Below are 15831 nucleotides of genomic sequence, written 5' to 3' on the forward strand. Positions count from 1 at the left end.
TGCTGTGTACATTAACACTTTGTTTTCTTTATTGATGTCGTAAAATGTTAGTAGGCTACGTGAGCGCGCAATTGCACTGATATAGTACTCCAATAATAATAATCTGCTTGCTTTAAGATACTGACACGCACTCTGTAGAACAGTCCAGAACATATTTCATTTATTTAGGCCTATTTATTTATTTATTTATTCTCCCATGCAAATCAGGCTGTTTGATGTTGACTTGGTTAATGCAGCGTAATCCTGTTTATTTACACAACGATTCGGTTATTTTTGCTCAGAAGAAAATACTTTCTCACTTCTCCGGGTTTAAAGTGGTCAAATGTGCGACTACAGCACGTCTGAGTCATGTGAATGTGTGCAGAATAGCTGGCAGTTCAAAAGAGCGCGCTGTCAGTGGCTTGGCATGCCTGGGGTTTGGTAATAATAAGTTTATCTACAAAGTAAACTACACAGCACCCCAAGTTGTCGTTGAACACTTGACTAACCACCAGGAAAAACAGCTTATACTGTGGTATTTGACTTGATCCATTTGTGGTCTTGTTTGTTTAGTTCGATCTGTTAACCAAGATCAGATGGTTTAAAAACAGGGGCTATGAAAGGCTAAGAACATCATAAAATCCCAGTCTTCTTCAAGCCTGGTCAAACCGTCAGGCTCAGGCTACTTGAATTGTGAATTCTTTTTTATTAAAAAAAAAATATTTTTTTTTGGCTTTACCCCCCCCCTCTCTATCGTATGGACTGATCTGCCACATGCACTTGTATCCTGCCATTATTTGAAACGCTCCCGCAGTGCCCAGTGTGTCACATGTCGGCCGCCGTAGTTGGAAGGCCCGCACTGGATTGATTTCCACGCCGTGTGCGTTACCGACTTTTTATTAAAACAACATTAGCGCTGATGACACTATTCAGAGCAAAACATTTCTGCAGTGTCAGTGTCAATATACTGCAGCTTTATTATTTATTTTTTAAATTTATTATTATTTCTTTTTTCTATTCATCACTCCCAGACTGTTTATTGTGGGGGAAATGGTTATCATGAAAATCATTAACTTGTTCATTTCAAATAGTGTAAAAATGCCAACAAGACCATAAAATCTAGGATGTTTGCTGCACCTTTAGTTAATTTCTGCTGATAGAATTATTGTGAATATTTGTGCACACCATGAAAAAAAGAGAAAGAAAAATAAAGAGCACCTCAGCGAATGGTTATTTATACTCTTCATCAGACACCTTCAATGCCTTCTTCCATAGCCTACTGGAATATCTGAAGAGGTATCCAGCCTTTGAAGGTCACCAAGCTGACCCAAGACCTATTAAAATAACTGTCTTTTTAACTGTGTTCATTATTAACAATTCAATCTGTTAGAACCGTATGAATTATTCCCAATATTTATTATCACTGAAAACAAAAGCTCAAGACTACATGCCAGTGCTTCAGTGTCTTTAAATCCTAATGATTTTGAACTGACTATGTGTCATTTGGCTCCGGATCTGTCTGGAACTGTGAGGAGTGATTGCGTCGCCCACATTCGACTGTGTTTACTTTTGAAATATAACCTTGAAGCTGCAGAGGACCTCCAGATGGGCCAGTATATCGGCACATTAATATGGATAATTAATTGTTTACTTGCTTTTATAAATGGAACCAGGCCAAATAGGACAATCTTAAAGGAAGTGAGGGAGTAGATTCAGTATGCTCCACTTGGGATTAACATATAAAAAAAAAAAAAACAGGGACAGAGCTGCCTTTAATTACTTGTTTTCAAACAACAGTCAAAGCTAAAAACTTTTGATAGTTCAAAGCAGACAGCTTAGACTATTGTAGTACTGGATACATGTCAGAATAAACCTAGAGTTGGCATAACAATATATATCTTCATTAAACAGTCTTACACTTAATTTGCATCTCATCTATGTGTGTGTGTGATCTTAAAACAGTTGACTTAATATTGACTTTAATATGTAGATACTACAGAAATATAAAGATGGCTATCTGCATTTAAAATGATGCAACTGTGTTGCTTTGCTGTACAGTGTAACTTAATCCATTTTGAAGTTTGGGTTTGGGAGTGGTTGTCAGTAGTTTTATGGACTCTTTTCCTCCTATAATGTAAGTAAAATGTTTCTGATATTTCTGCTTTCATAGAAAGAATGTTCCCTATTGATAACATACTAATATCAGGGTTGTGCAAAAAATTCCCTGTTCACATTCAGTCCATATGTGAGAATTTTAGTTGAAATGGTCACACCTCACAGCATATTCAACTAAAGTTTGAATTGAAATAATAGGAAGTGGAATTTATTCACAGAACTTTAAAATAACCAGCAGAACGACAGGGGAATTCCATTAACATACATTTCATTGCAACATGAAAAAAGCCATTTATTTGAAAGGATTACTCTAATGTATTCCCTAATATGCAGAACAGGGTGTATTATTTCCATTAATTTATTGATTAAAATTGTTACATTTAACTAACAAAAGAATATCTTTCCTGGTATACAGACCAGCCCACCACAATAGGTGCAAAGTATACAGGTATAGCAAGTTAGTTCGTTCAAGTTGAGATATGTCTTTGATCCCACAAGACAAGTGGTCAGAATCCTCTGCTTAACGTGGAAGACTTAAGTATAATGGGATCTTGTGAAGTTTTCGCGTCTGGTATGGGGCTGGTCTGAAGTTTCAAGTAGGAAAAGTTTGGGACGTTTGGTCAAACACTACTATGATTATAACTGACATTTCTTTTGCAGAGAGAGAGTGAGAGACTCTGTTTTTTTTTTTAGTGAGGATATACTTGATGGTGTGCTGCTCTTCACCAATACAACAGTTCAAGACTGGCAGCCATATGGAACAGTTCCATATCCCCCCAATTTTGCAAAACGATCATTAACTGATTTTTTTTGCAGAAAGAACATATAAACTTCCTGTAACAAATCATCTTCACATTCATGACTGCATGGTTTAGGAGTAAAGCTCACAGAAGTAAGAGGCTATTAGTTCTTCACTTGACATCAATTAGTAAGATTTCCAAATGGTTCCTCTTGCAAAGTTTTTGGTTCATTGGATGAAATCTGGGCAGGGCAATGAAGCTTAGCATTGCTTAGAACTGCCATTGACCATAGATTAACGGACCAAAGATTAAATACATCCTGGGAATACTCCCTAAATGAGAAGCTGTTACATTGCCGTCATCGGATTTTTGCATTGGATTAATTCAAGGGAAAGACTTCTTCTGTTGTCATTGTACAGGAATGCTTAGCCAAATGTAAGGAAATATGAAGGTGGATTGATGTTCATGTCTAGGGCTCTGAAGTTTCCTGAGATTTCCTGAGATTCACAACCTTTTGGAAACAAGAACTGTTTGGATTGAAATGTTCATATGGGAGAAGGAATGATGCAGTTTGCATTAGTAACCTTTCAGTTTTCCTGTTCAACATTTGTTTGCTACAATGCCATTATAGGTCTAAAACATTGATAAACGATAAATTAGCCCTAATCTCATTTGAAAACAAATTTGTGTCTATATGCCGTCCAGCACGGTGGCAATTTAATGAATTTAAAAAAAACATTACTGCCTACCTTTAAATCCAGATAAGATTGAGAACTGCTTAAAAGTGTGTGGATCCATAGTAGCTGTAGCAGTGACAAATAACAAAAACAAATTGTTATTTATTGAAGGAGAATATGACAGAATAAATGCAAATTAGGGGTCAAACACTTATACCAGACATTTTGGAACATTTAAGTTGTTCCTTTAAAGGCTGTTCTTGTACAATAGTATTAGGTATATACAGTAAGTTGAATATTAGTGTTAATTCAAGTTCCGGTGCTTTTATTGTCATTTCAACCATATACAGCTGCTACTGTACACAGTGAAACGAAACAACGTTCCTCCAGGACTATGGTGCTACATAAAACAACACACTAACCACATGAGATGACACTGAGTAAGAGAGCTAAATAAGATCTACATATTCTATGCATTCAAGCTCTTACAGCTCTAAAAAAACAAAACAAAACAAAAAAAAACCCCAAAAAACAGGTACTGGATAATCACACCCTTAGTATGGTCTAAGAATCTATAGAATATAACATTTGACACAGCCTAGACCTTTTTCATATGAAGGCATGTTCTTAACATTCTGCTAATACTGTTGTTTAAGAGCATACAGACTAACATAGATTATTGAAGGAAACTGTTAATGACATTCTGATGTGTAAACTGATGTGTATGGTGTAAATGCTTTCCTGTCTGATTTTTGGATAGAACTATGGGTTACTCTCCATAATACTAATGTTCCATCTTTCTTAGAGTGAGCAATAGTGTACTTCATGGCCAATCCTCATTACAGATTCCCAAATTATGCTTCCTCTCTCTCAGGCATAGGATCAACAGTAACCAAAGTTAGTTTGATCAGAATGACAAATATAAAGTACACAAGTACTTAAATATTCACACAATATCCCGAGGTGGTGATACTGTGGAATTGTATTTATGTTTGCAAACATCCAGTGAGCATCTTGAAATCTGTGGAAGGCAATTTTTTCACTGGAGAAATATAAAGGTTTGGACCCAGTGTCCACAGTGGGGTCCACAGCTGATGCAAGGACAGGACCTGAAACTTACATTTGAGACAGAGGATGTGAACAAGCCTGTAACTGGTTTTGGATAGAGACTTTAACCAACACTGGAGAATTAATAAAAGTGGTGAGGAAAGGGAGGAAACAGATTTTTACTGACACAGGGTCTGAGAGAAGGAGTAGGGCATGTGAGCGATGCTGGTTGAGCACAAGCTTGTAAGTAAAACAGCACAAGGAGCAAGACCTGTGAGCAACACAGGGAAATGAAGAGGACCTGTGACATATTGGATATATTTTGGCTAAAGCACAGTAGAGGATGAGGACCTGGACCTGAAAGTAATATATGGGTCTGGCCCAGGGGTCATCAACTGGCTTCCACTGAGAAATTTGTGTAAATTATTTAACTGCACGAAGCTAATTGGACCAGAGCCTAGTTGCATGACTAGAGACATTAGCTCAGAAGGGGGAGAGTTAAAATCTTTAAATATGAATGGATAGATACATTATATGGCCAAAAGTTTGTGGGCACCTGTGCATGACACTCATATGAGGGTTTTCACCAAACTGTTGCCACAAACTTGGAAGCACACAATTGTCTAGAATGTCACTGTATGCTGTAGCATTACAATTTCCCTTCACTGGAACTAACTGGTCCAAACATGACGGCATGACAATGTCTTTGTGCACAAAGAAAGCTCTATGAAGACATGGTTTGTCAAGGTTGGAAGAACTCCAGTTGCATGCACAGAGCCTTGACCTCAACCCCACTGAACACCTTTGAGATGAACTGGAATGCTGATTGTGCCCCAGGCCTTATCGTTCAACATCCATGCCAGTTCTTACTAATGCTTTTGTAATGCTTTTTGTAAGATTTTGATAAATTACGTGCCAAAATCTAGTGGAAAGCCTCCCCAATAGAGTGGAGGTTATTATAACAGCAAAGGGTGCCTCAAATCTGTAATGGCATGTTCAAAGCTAGTGTCCTTAAAGTTTTGGCCATATAGTGTAAGTAATTGTTTAGTCTTCCCACATCAAACGCAAAACAGGTGTCACATCAGTTCAGAGTCTGTACCACCAGTAAAAAAGTGTAACTTTTGATGGAGACTAAGGGATTAAACTTTCCTCAGGACGTTCAAAAATGTGATGTACTGTGGAGAGAAGTAGCCAAACTTCTGGGAGTTCCATCATACTTGTCACAGAAGGGTAATATTCCTTGATTTGCCAAATCTGCATGTCACTGGAATCAGTGTGTTTGGTGAAGTCTTCTGTTACATGGAAGGCTCTGGGTAGTGATGTGGGTCCACTTGCAAAATTATATTCAAACATTAAATAGAATCATTGTAAGAGATCATAGCCTGGGTACAGAATACTGTACAAAGACCTAGGTACTGGAATATATGACTCAGAATTGCTGCAGAAATATACATGACTATGTAAGAAGTAGGATAACAAGGAGTTGATTAGTGAAGGAATACATTTTTTAATATGTGATACTAAGGGGCCATGAAAAGTATCGGGTTATGTGGAAAACAATGAGCAAATATGGAAAATAGGAAACCCTATGGATAGCCATAGAGGTCAAATCTCAGGTGATCATCCTAGCAATTTTCTTTTCAATTTTGTAGCCCTTTCACACTGAAAACCGATACCATTAGTGGCATTTTTTTACAGGTAATTTTCAATTCAAATACATATCAAATACACATGCTTTGTGTAATTTAAAATGGCAGCTTTCAAATGTTTTTTAACCTTATTTGCATGTTCACATTTTCCAGGCACATTATGTACAGTGCTCTCCACTAATATTGGCACCCTTGATAAATATGAGCAAAGAAGAATGTGAAAAATTGTCTTTATTGTTTAACCTTTTGATCTTTTGTTTAAAAAAATTCACATAAACACTCTGCTCTCATGGATATCAAACAACTGCAAACACAAGACAGGTTTATAAAAAAATTCTTTGTTGAATATAGGTGTGCAAAAATTATTGGCAACCCTATGAATTCATATGAAAAAAATATATTTGAAGTATATTCCCATTGATATTTTAATTGTTTGTTAGTACACCTGCGTGACTAGGAACAGGAAATTGTTCAGCCATGACTTCCGGTTTCTGAGGGGTATAAATATGAGGTAACTCATAGGCCAAATTCCCTTAGTTATTCATAACAATGGGTAAAACCAAGGAATATAGCTGTGATGTGCAGCAAAAGGTTGTTGAGCTTTACAAAATGGGAAGCGGTTATAAGAATATATAAGTATATTATAACTACCCAGGGAATGGTGGCTTGGTGGTTAAAGCTTTGGGCTACATTTGTGAGTTGTCAACTGTAAGTCGTTTTTTATAAAAGCATCAGCCAAATGAGTAAATTTAAATAACAAATTTCACATACAGTGGATTTGGTGAAATTTAAATGTCAAACATTTGAATTTTTGTAGCACTTGTGACTTCCTTCTATTTTATCTTTCGACGCAATGTTTTTGAGTCTACTGGTGATTCACTCATTCGAGAAAATAATCTCCACCAATGGCCAATCTCACTACTTTTGGAATCACTTCAATTTTCAGCTATTTCTCATTTTCTTCTTCTTTTTTGACTTGAGATTTGATACATTTTTCAGATAACATACTGATTTCTGTTCACACATGAGCCCTTCTCCTTATAACCTCCCAATAACTGTACCAAGTTTCATCCCAGTCAATTGCCTTGTCAGTCTTCCAGAGACTCAGGCTTATGTGTTCCATAGTGTTCCGTGAAAGCTTTTGGATATCCAGTGCAATTTTTATTGTGCATAATACTTCATGATCGGAAATTACTGCCAATATAGACCACAATGCTTATACAGAAGGCAATTGTAACAGCATTCCCAGCTTCAACAGCCTTGCCAACAAACAATAAGCAGTCTCCCACTGACACCTCCTCCTTTCTTTAGCTATTATATTCCCCACTCCACTCATTTTCCTTGTGCCCTCTCCTCCAGAGATGTAGGTATGAAATATCACATTTTTCCAGCATTTTTCCCTCAAGTGGCCCTGGCAAATGTTCACACAGCATGCATTTCTCCTTTCATATACACCCCCCCCCCCCCCTCCACCATTTTTAATAAACAAGTTCGCCCCCATCCCTTTGCCTTTGATATATTTGCCATATTACCTGTTAAGTCTAGAGAGAGTTAATGGGTGCATAGGTATCCTGTGGATTCCCAGTCAACCTCTCCAAATATGCAAAAAAAGCACAAGAGGACCACAGTGGTACTGATTGTTTTCAACTTGATGCGATGTTGAAGTTGAAGATGTTATGAGAAAATATTCACAGGAAAGGGGAGCATTTTGTTGTATTTTAGTCTCACAGGCTATTGTATGTGTAGCAAGACTGATGTAGTAAATAGATTATGAACAGATCTGTGATTTATTCAGTGCCCTGACTGAGTGCCAAGTAGGCCTCCCTGTAAACCACATCCATACAGTTTAATATGAATCAATGTGTGTGAAAGTATACTGTAAGAGAATGTTCAGTACATTTTAATTATTACTTTCACTGCAAAATACCAGTTTGAATCCCTAGGACCTACAACATGTGGAGATCCAAGGAGCAGACTCTGTCCTTTCGAAGACTTATTTAAGTTCTGATCCATTTGGATACATATTTGTGGTCATAATATATGAATTTAGAGAGGCTGTTTTGCTCAAGAATTGCTGTAAGGATTGGCCAATATATATCACAAAAAAGACTGCCATACGGTTGCAATCAAAATTATTCAACTCCCATTGCAAATTCAAAATGTACAGACTTTCAGCTGAACAACTCAAACAAAAGCAATTGAAATAGTTCAACACAATGGACGGTTCAAGTGATTTCCCCAAATTCAACTGAAAATGCAAATTATAATGACTACTCCAGTCTCAAAATTATTCACCCCCTTCATGGCAAGCATCTTTAGTACTTAGTAGAGCACCCTTTTGCTGTTATGACCTGCTGCAAATGAGATGCATAGCTTTTGGCAGTGTTCCTGAGGAATCTTAACCCATTCCTCATGAGCAATGGCCTCCAGATCAGTAATATTCTTGGGTTTGCGTGCTGCAACCGCCTTCTTCAAATCCCACCAGAAATTTTCTATAAGGTTCCAGTCAGGTGACTGTGATGGGCCTGTAGAATCCTCCAGGACTTCTTCTGCAACCAAGCCTTGGTGGAATTTGAGGTATGCTTGGGATCATTGTCCTGTTGGAAGGTCTAGTGACGTCCAAACTTCAGCTTCCTCCCAGATGGATCAGCAGTATGTCATTATGACATTTTCTCCTAGAATTTCCTGATACTTCACTAAATCCATCTTGCCTTCCACACACTGCAGGTTTCCAGTGCCAGAGGATGCAAAGCAGCCCCAGAACATCACCGAGCCACCACCATGCTTGACTGTGGACAGAGTGTTCTTTCTTCATTCTTCTTCCTCCAGACATACTGCTGATCCATTGTGCTGAAAAGTTCCAGTTTTGTTTCATTGCTCCACAGAACAGAATCCCAAAACATCTGTGGCTTATTTATATGATTTTGAACCGACTTTTCTTGTGCTTTTGGGTCAGTAGCGGTGAACATCTTAGAGTTCTGGCATGGAAACATTCTGCATTTAGTATGTGCCTTACTGTGCTCACTGAAACCTCAGTGCCTGTTGCCATCAAGTCTTGCTGAAGGTCTTTTGCAGACACTTGAGGGTTTTTAACAATCTGCCTTCTCATAAATTTGGTTGCAGCCGTTGATAGCTTTCTTTTTCTGCCCCGTCCAGGTATTTCATAGATTTCTACCCCTAGCCAGTTCAGTTATTTCGTCTGTTCCAGCTCAAGCACACCTGGTACAACTAATGAATCCCTTGATTAGTTGCATCAGGTGTGCTTGAGACAACAGCTATTTTGCATATTTATGCTGTTGTGAGGGATTCTATTCAGGGGGTTGAATAATTTTGAGACGGGAGAAGTCATTATAAGTTGGATTTTCAGTTGAATTTGGGGAAACCACTTGAAGCATTCGTTGTGTTGAACTATTTCAGTTGCTTTTGTTTGAGTTGTTCATTGCAAACAGCTGAAAGTCTGTAAATTTTGACAATAAATCTGATTTGCAATGGGGGTTGAATAATTTTGATTGCAGCTGTATATAAGTGATACAATCCTCCATAAAAATGTACAGAAGGGGAAAAGCAGGACAGTACTTCAGGGAACAACATCAAACAATCAGCAGTAACTCAAACAAACTTTCAAGAGTGAAGGCAATCTAGGCCAGAAAAACAGAGAGAGAAACTGCTCATTCATGCAATTATCCAAACAGCCAATCATATAGCAGAAGCACAATGCATAAAATCATGCAGATACAGGTGAAGAGCTACAATTAATGTTCACATCAAAATCAGAATGGGGACAAAAATGGTTGACTGTGCCATTGTTGCTGGTGCCAGATTGGCTGGTTTGAATATTTCAGTACATTCAGTACAATCATTTTCACACACAACAGTCTCTAGAGTTTACACAGAATGGTGTGAAAAATAAAAAACATCCAGTGAGCCGCCGTTCTGTGCAGAAACGCCTTGTTGATGATAGAGGTTGATGATAGAATTTATGAAAGGCTTATATCAATTCTCGTGAGGTGACATAAGAGGATTTACAGTAGGAAAGAAAGAAGAGAGATAATGATAATAATTATTATTATCAGTATGGGTACACTTTGGGTATGGTTACAATGGTTGTTCAAGTTAATGGTTTGTTTTTTACTAAAAAACACATTCGTAAGACTTTAAGAAAGTTGTAGAATATAGAAATGTGCATGTAGAAATATGCACAGTACATCATAATAGTGTTAAATTCTTATATGATTGCCACTTTAGTTTGAGAGCATTTAAATAATTAATTTGGCTTTGCAAATACGTCAAGGCAGCTTAGGCTCAGGTGGTAGAGCAGGTTGTCCACTAATCATAGGGTTGGTGGTTCGATTCCCGGCCCACATGACTCCACATACCGAAGTGTCCTTGGGCAAGACACTGAACCCCAAGTTGCTCCTGATGGCAAGTTAGCGCCTTGCATGGCAGCTCCTCTACTACCATTGGTGTGTGAGTGTGTGTGTGTGAATGGGTGAATGAGACACAGTGTAAAGTGCTTTGGATATAAGCGCTATATAAGTGCAGACTATATAAGTTGTTGAAATGGTGCTTCATAGTAGTATTGAGTGCAAACGTACCACTAGCATTTCAGTCGAAACACATTCAATTTCATGCTCATGTATGAAATACACTGCAGTAAATACACTTCCTAAAGGTTAAGATGACAGTTTCATCATGAATGTGCAGTTTGAAAAAAAATTCAAAGAATAATAACTTACAAGGTGAGGAACAATCAACTCATAATTATAACAGAGTATTCCTTTCTCTTCTGAAACAGACAATATGTCAGACAATAGACAAATTTAACACTTTTGTCACATAAACATTAACCTTACATAAGGCTTCACTAGTGTTAAATCAAATATTTATGCAATGCTTAAGAATGTGTTATGAAATCCCTATGTAAAGTAGGTACGCAAGAGGACCACGGTGTATTAGTGATGTTATAAGAATATACCTAAGAAAGCGGTCAATTTGTTGTCAGTGATGAAAGAGTTGCAACTGTTCTCATGGCTTGAGCATAGTAAGTGGAAGGGATAATAATTTCCTCATCTATGTGTGGACAAATTTGATCTTCAAAAAACTATTTCTGCTGGGTTGCGCAGTGATGCAGTTACCGTAACATGAATGCATCAAAAGCACCTAGAAATCAAGGCTTTAAATATGTAGTAGATGATGACAATAGCATGGCAGCTGGTAGGTATTCTTAGATATGATACCATGTGATTTAAATAAATATTTTGTAAAAAGGTTTTTTAGGTTCAGAAGGATATTGATATTGATTTGCTTGTATTTTCTCATTTGTAAGTCGCGTTGGATAAAAGCATCTGCTAAATGAATAAATGTAAATGTAAATGTAAATTTATCATGTTCAAATGTACTATTTATTAGCAGTGTCTGAAGTAGGAAGTGCTCACCATTATAAAGTACCAGCATGTCTATATTGTACTCTTTTGAGTACTGTAGGTTTTGTTTGTGTGTTTGTTTTGCCATACAGGTACTCATAATCTCCCAATACACTTCTTTACCTGTTCCTAGCTGTGCTTATCCATGCCTAGCCACGGAATCAATTATCTAAATAATAATAACAGTATTCTTTGGCTACCCAAACTCATTTCATTATTTCTTGGTTGAATGTAAATCAAACTTCATGACCCGGCTTGGTTGCACATCACAAAATCTGTTTGATTGTCAGCCAGGGGCTACGCCAAATTCTTGGATGTTTACATCTAGCTAGCAATCTTACCTTTCTGTAGCCCTGTCTTTTTTTGCTACTAAAACACATCCCTATAGTCCTGCACTATAAATGTAAAAAAAAAAATGTGGACATTTTAATGTTTTAATATATGGATAGTTTAAAACATTGTAAAAATAAAAAAAGGTTTTCTTAACGGTATCTTTTTTATATTATTATTATTAATGTAATATCCAGTATATTTCAAATATTGGCATTTAGTTTCTTATTCACTGTAGAGCTTAAAAATCGGCAGATGGTTTACTGCAACTCGTAACACATGCACCAACGTTACAAAAAGGGAAGTACTTGTATTTTTTAAGCACTGCTTATTAGCTATAATGAATAAATACATTTTTGCTAAATAATTATAAACCCAAAAATAACAATATATATTCAAAAACATCATATTTAATTGTGTTCTCATCCATCTGATTTAAAGATTTTACTTTAAGACCTGACAGTGCTATGTGCTGATGATATGAAAATTGTTTTGTTTGTTGATTGCATGAAAATGCAATATAGAATTATTTAACTGAAGTTGATCTGGACCTCTGGATTTCTCAGTCAATCTGAGATGACTGAGTTAGGGAAGAAAGCAATACTTCCACAAGAAAATTACAGTGTGTATGGAAACAACCTAATTTCTGAATAATGCTCTATTGTGTAGATGAGAAGTACTTGAGTGTTATAATGTAGGAGTGTAGTTTAATCAGTTTGCCTTTGAATGCATATTTAGACATTCATAGCTCTGTAGAGGCCTGAGAGAGTGAAAGGGAAAGTGCCTGTAACCACTCATTGCTGTGGATATGAATAGCTCGTGTTGCAGCCACAGCTTGGTTAGCCAGTGTCTGGGACTTATTATAGTGCTGTGTGTGTGTGTGTGTGTGTGTGTGTGTGTGTGTGTGTGTGCGTGCGTGCGTGCATGTGTGTGTGCGTGTGTGTGAGTGTCTGTTATTTTAATGCTATGTCTATTTATGCCCGTGCACTAAACATTTCTATATGCGTATGTTCAACTTTGATGCACATTTGATTGGTTAAATTCAGTGATTTTATGGCCTCAATCTGAAGCTGAGTTTCGTCAGAGATCTTGTATAATGAAATAAGTATGGGTGTGTGCTTACACTCAATTCTGTGTACTTATGTGTACTTTCCTGCTATAGAAACTGATCATACTGTATAACAGTGTAATTCAGTGGGCAAATTCTGATACTCACTTCTGCTCAAAGACACACCATATATCATAGTCGTGGCTTTAATCCATGCTTTTCTGTGTGATTTAACATGATTCCATTAATGGCTAAAATGGGAATGGGGCGCGTATTCAGCCCTTGGTCCCAGCAAGGCTCTTCCTCGGCATACAAATGAACTGGCATGAATGGGATCAACATTCAGGGAAAACAAACCACCTTGACGGTTGATTAGGAAGAAAGGGCCCGCTGTGTGAGTGCTGGGGTGCCCAATAAGTCACAGACATATTGGAAAGTCAGCAGGTGTGGACCGGGACCAGTCGGGATCTCTGGTCTGGCTGAGTGTGGCAGACACGGTGGTATTGAGGGGCTATTTCGAAACAAACTGAGACAGACATGCACAGAAATTCACAAAGCACCTGGGCTGTAGAGCACAAAGCCTGCTTGCAGTGTGATGTCTTGTTAAATGGGTGGTTCTATTCAGGGTGGCTGTTTAAATGCAGAGAAATAATAAAGGAAGTGTCTTCATTGGTAACTGCAGGATAATTGTAGAAAAAAAAATTTTTCCTCAAATTTCTTTGGGATCAAAACCATATTCAAGATAATACATTATAATGATAATGTCGTAGTGATGATATGTAACTTTTTTTATTTTTTATTTCAGGCTACCGAAACTTTTCTGGTGAATGAAGACCCGTCCAGAGGTCCTGGGATGCCGGAATGCTTTGTTGTGTCTGATTCCTACCGGGTATGCCCCATTATTACTATTTTCCCTGTTACTGCAATTCTTATTATCCCTATTGTTGTTATTATTGATTTGTTATTTGTGTCAGCCATAATTACAGTGACGGACAGTGCACTTTTATACTCTTGTTAATTGCGCCACAATCATAATGTCATTCACAGCTCTCCTCAGCTGCAAGCCATTACCGTCATTATTTCCACACTCACTTTCGGGGGGGAAAAAAAAAGAAACCTTACAACTCCTGCCGAAGCCCTGCTCTCTCGTGGGAATGAAAATTATAACGATAATGTGCAGCACACTTGTATAAAATGAGAAGCCCACAGTGAGAGAGGGGAGGGAATGAGAGGCGAGGGGGTTCTAAAAACTACTACATACAGCCGGGGAAAAAAACCAGCTCTTAGCTTTTAAAAATTCCGCCCTGCAAGCTCATTTGGATTTACAGCAATGAGAGTAAAATAAAATGGCCATAAAAATAGAAGGATGGTATAAAGAGATGGAGGGAACGAGGGACGGTGCTAGGAGTCTGTGGATGACTGAAAATGAGATTGTTAATGAGCTGGGAGCTGGTTTTCTACTCTTTGTTTCTTTTTGTTTCCAGCAGGCAGCTTTTGCCAAGTTTCTCAAAGAAAATCTGGCTTGCTCCAACGTATCGAATGTCTCGGGGTGCAGAGACTAGCTGAAAACGGAGGGAAAAACAGGAAAAGATGATTGGTGGGAAGACTAGGAAGAGGCGGGGCATTTAAAAGCCATATTGGATATCAAGAGATATCCTTGAGTTTGCTGACAGTCGTTTGAATACTGCAAAGATAGACCAAATTTAATCTTCCCTATTTGGATCTGTTCACTATATTACACTTGTATCACATCTTTTATCAGTACAATAAACCCTTTTAATGAAAACCCCTAAAATGATTGGCCCAGTACTCTCATATAACTAGGCGCTTTTTTAGTATAGCGTACAAGATTTATCCTAATGTTAACTTGCAAGGTTTAACTGTAATTCAGTAAAAGTAACACCTTGCAGATGCTGGCTGCAACATGCACATAACTGCTGAGCAATCACAGTTTAATGCACACCTCCGTGTGCATTTTTGCCTCTAAAGAAAGATGGCCGACTGCTCCTAATCGAGGCCCGGCATATGGTTTAGCCATGTGTTAGTAAACGAGGGCTTCATTCTCTCTGACCGCTAAACATTGGGCTCATTTAGGGAGTGATGCTACATGAGCATTCTTAAGTGTTGGGTGAAATGTAGGAAAATCTCCTTCCTTAATCTCCCTTAGCCCGGTTTTGTCTTTCGCCACAAAAACGCTCCGTTATTTACAAGTGGCAAAAGAAATAATATTCTCCCACGGTCTCTAGTGTGTTTAGAACATCTCAGTGCTTTGACATGGTTATCCGCAATAGAACATATGCCCTATTTAGGGCCACTTATGTACGCAATCTCAAGGGTCAAGCATGGTCAGTGTTGTTGCCAGTGACCGCACACCAATACCAACTTTCAATCAAGTACACTATCTACAGCTGATGTGGTTTGACCTAACCCATGCCACACACACAACACACCCTCTCACTCTTTCTTCTGCCATTGACCGACTGCTCCCTCCATCGCTCCCTCTCTCCTTTGGCTGTGTGCGGTAATTGGCCACACAGCGCTGGCTTTGCTCGTTGTTTCCCCTGCAGTGGCTTGTGGTGGTGCTGTGCAGGCAGCAGACCTCATAAATCCCGAGGCCTCGGCTGTCAGTTCCAAACTTCAGCTCTGCTTCCCCACAATGACTTCACCCCCACCAAGCCTCCCCACCCAGGCACAGCCTCCACAACTTCGCTTTCTTTCCCATTTACTGCCTGTTTTAATGTGTACTGCATGGCGCAATAAGTAGTTTAGGATTTTAGAAGCACTTGCAATACTATTATTAGGTGTGTTTGTTGGAGCACACCT

General features: G+C 38.2%; 1 protein-coding gene across 5 annotated transcripts in view; it reads left to right on the forward strand.

The window, feature by feature from the left end:
* The window catches only part of nfixb (nuclear factor I/Xb), a 155438-nt gene that overhangs the window by 8718 nt on the left and 130889 nt on the right, over positions 1-15831 (forward strand). For all 5 annotated transcript variants that reach the window (XM_053674602.1, XM_017487771.3, XM_017487788.3 and 2 more), the window contains exon 2: positions 13814-13897. In XM_053674602.1, the coding sequence (XP_053530577.1) occupies positions 13814-13897 (84 nt within the window). The remainder of the gene's footprint in view (positions 1-13813; positions 13898-15831) is intronic.

This window comes from Ictalurus punctatus, chromosome 2 (genome assembly GCF_001660625.3).
Source record: "Ictalurus punctatus breed USDA103 chromosome 2, Coco_2.0, whole genome shotgun sequence".
Classification (NCBI taxonomy): Eukaryota; Metazoa; Chordata; class Actinopteri; order Siluriformes; family Ictaluridae; genus Ictalurus; species Ictalurus punctatus.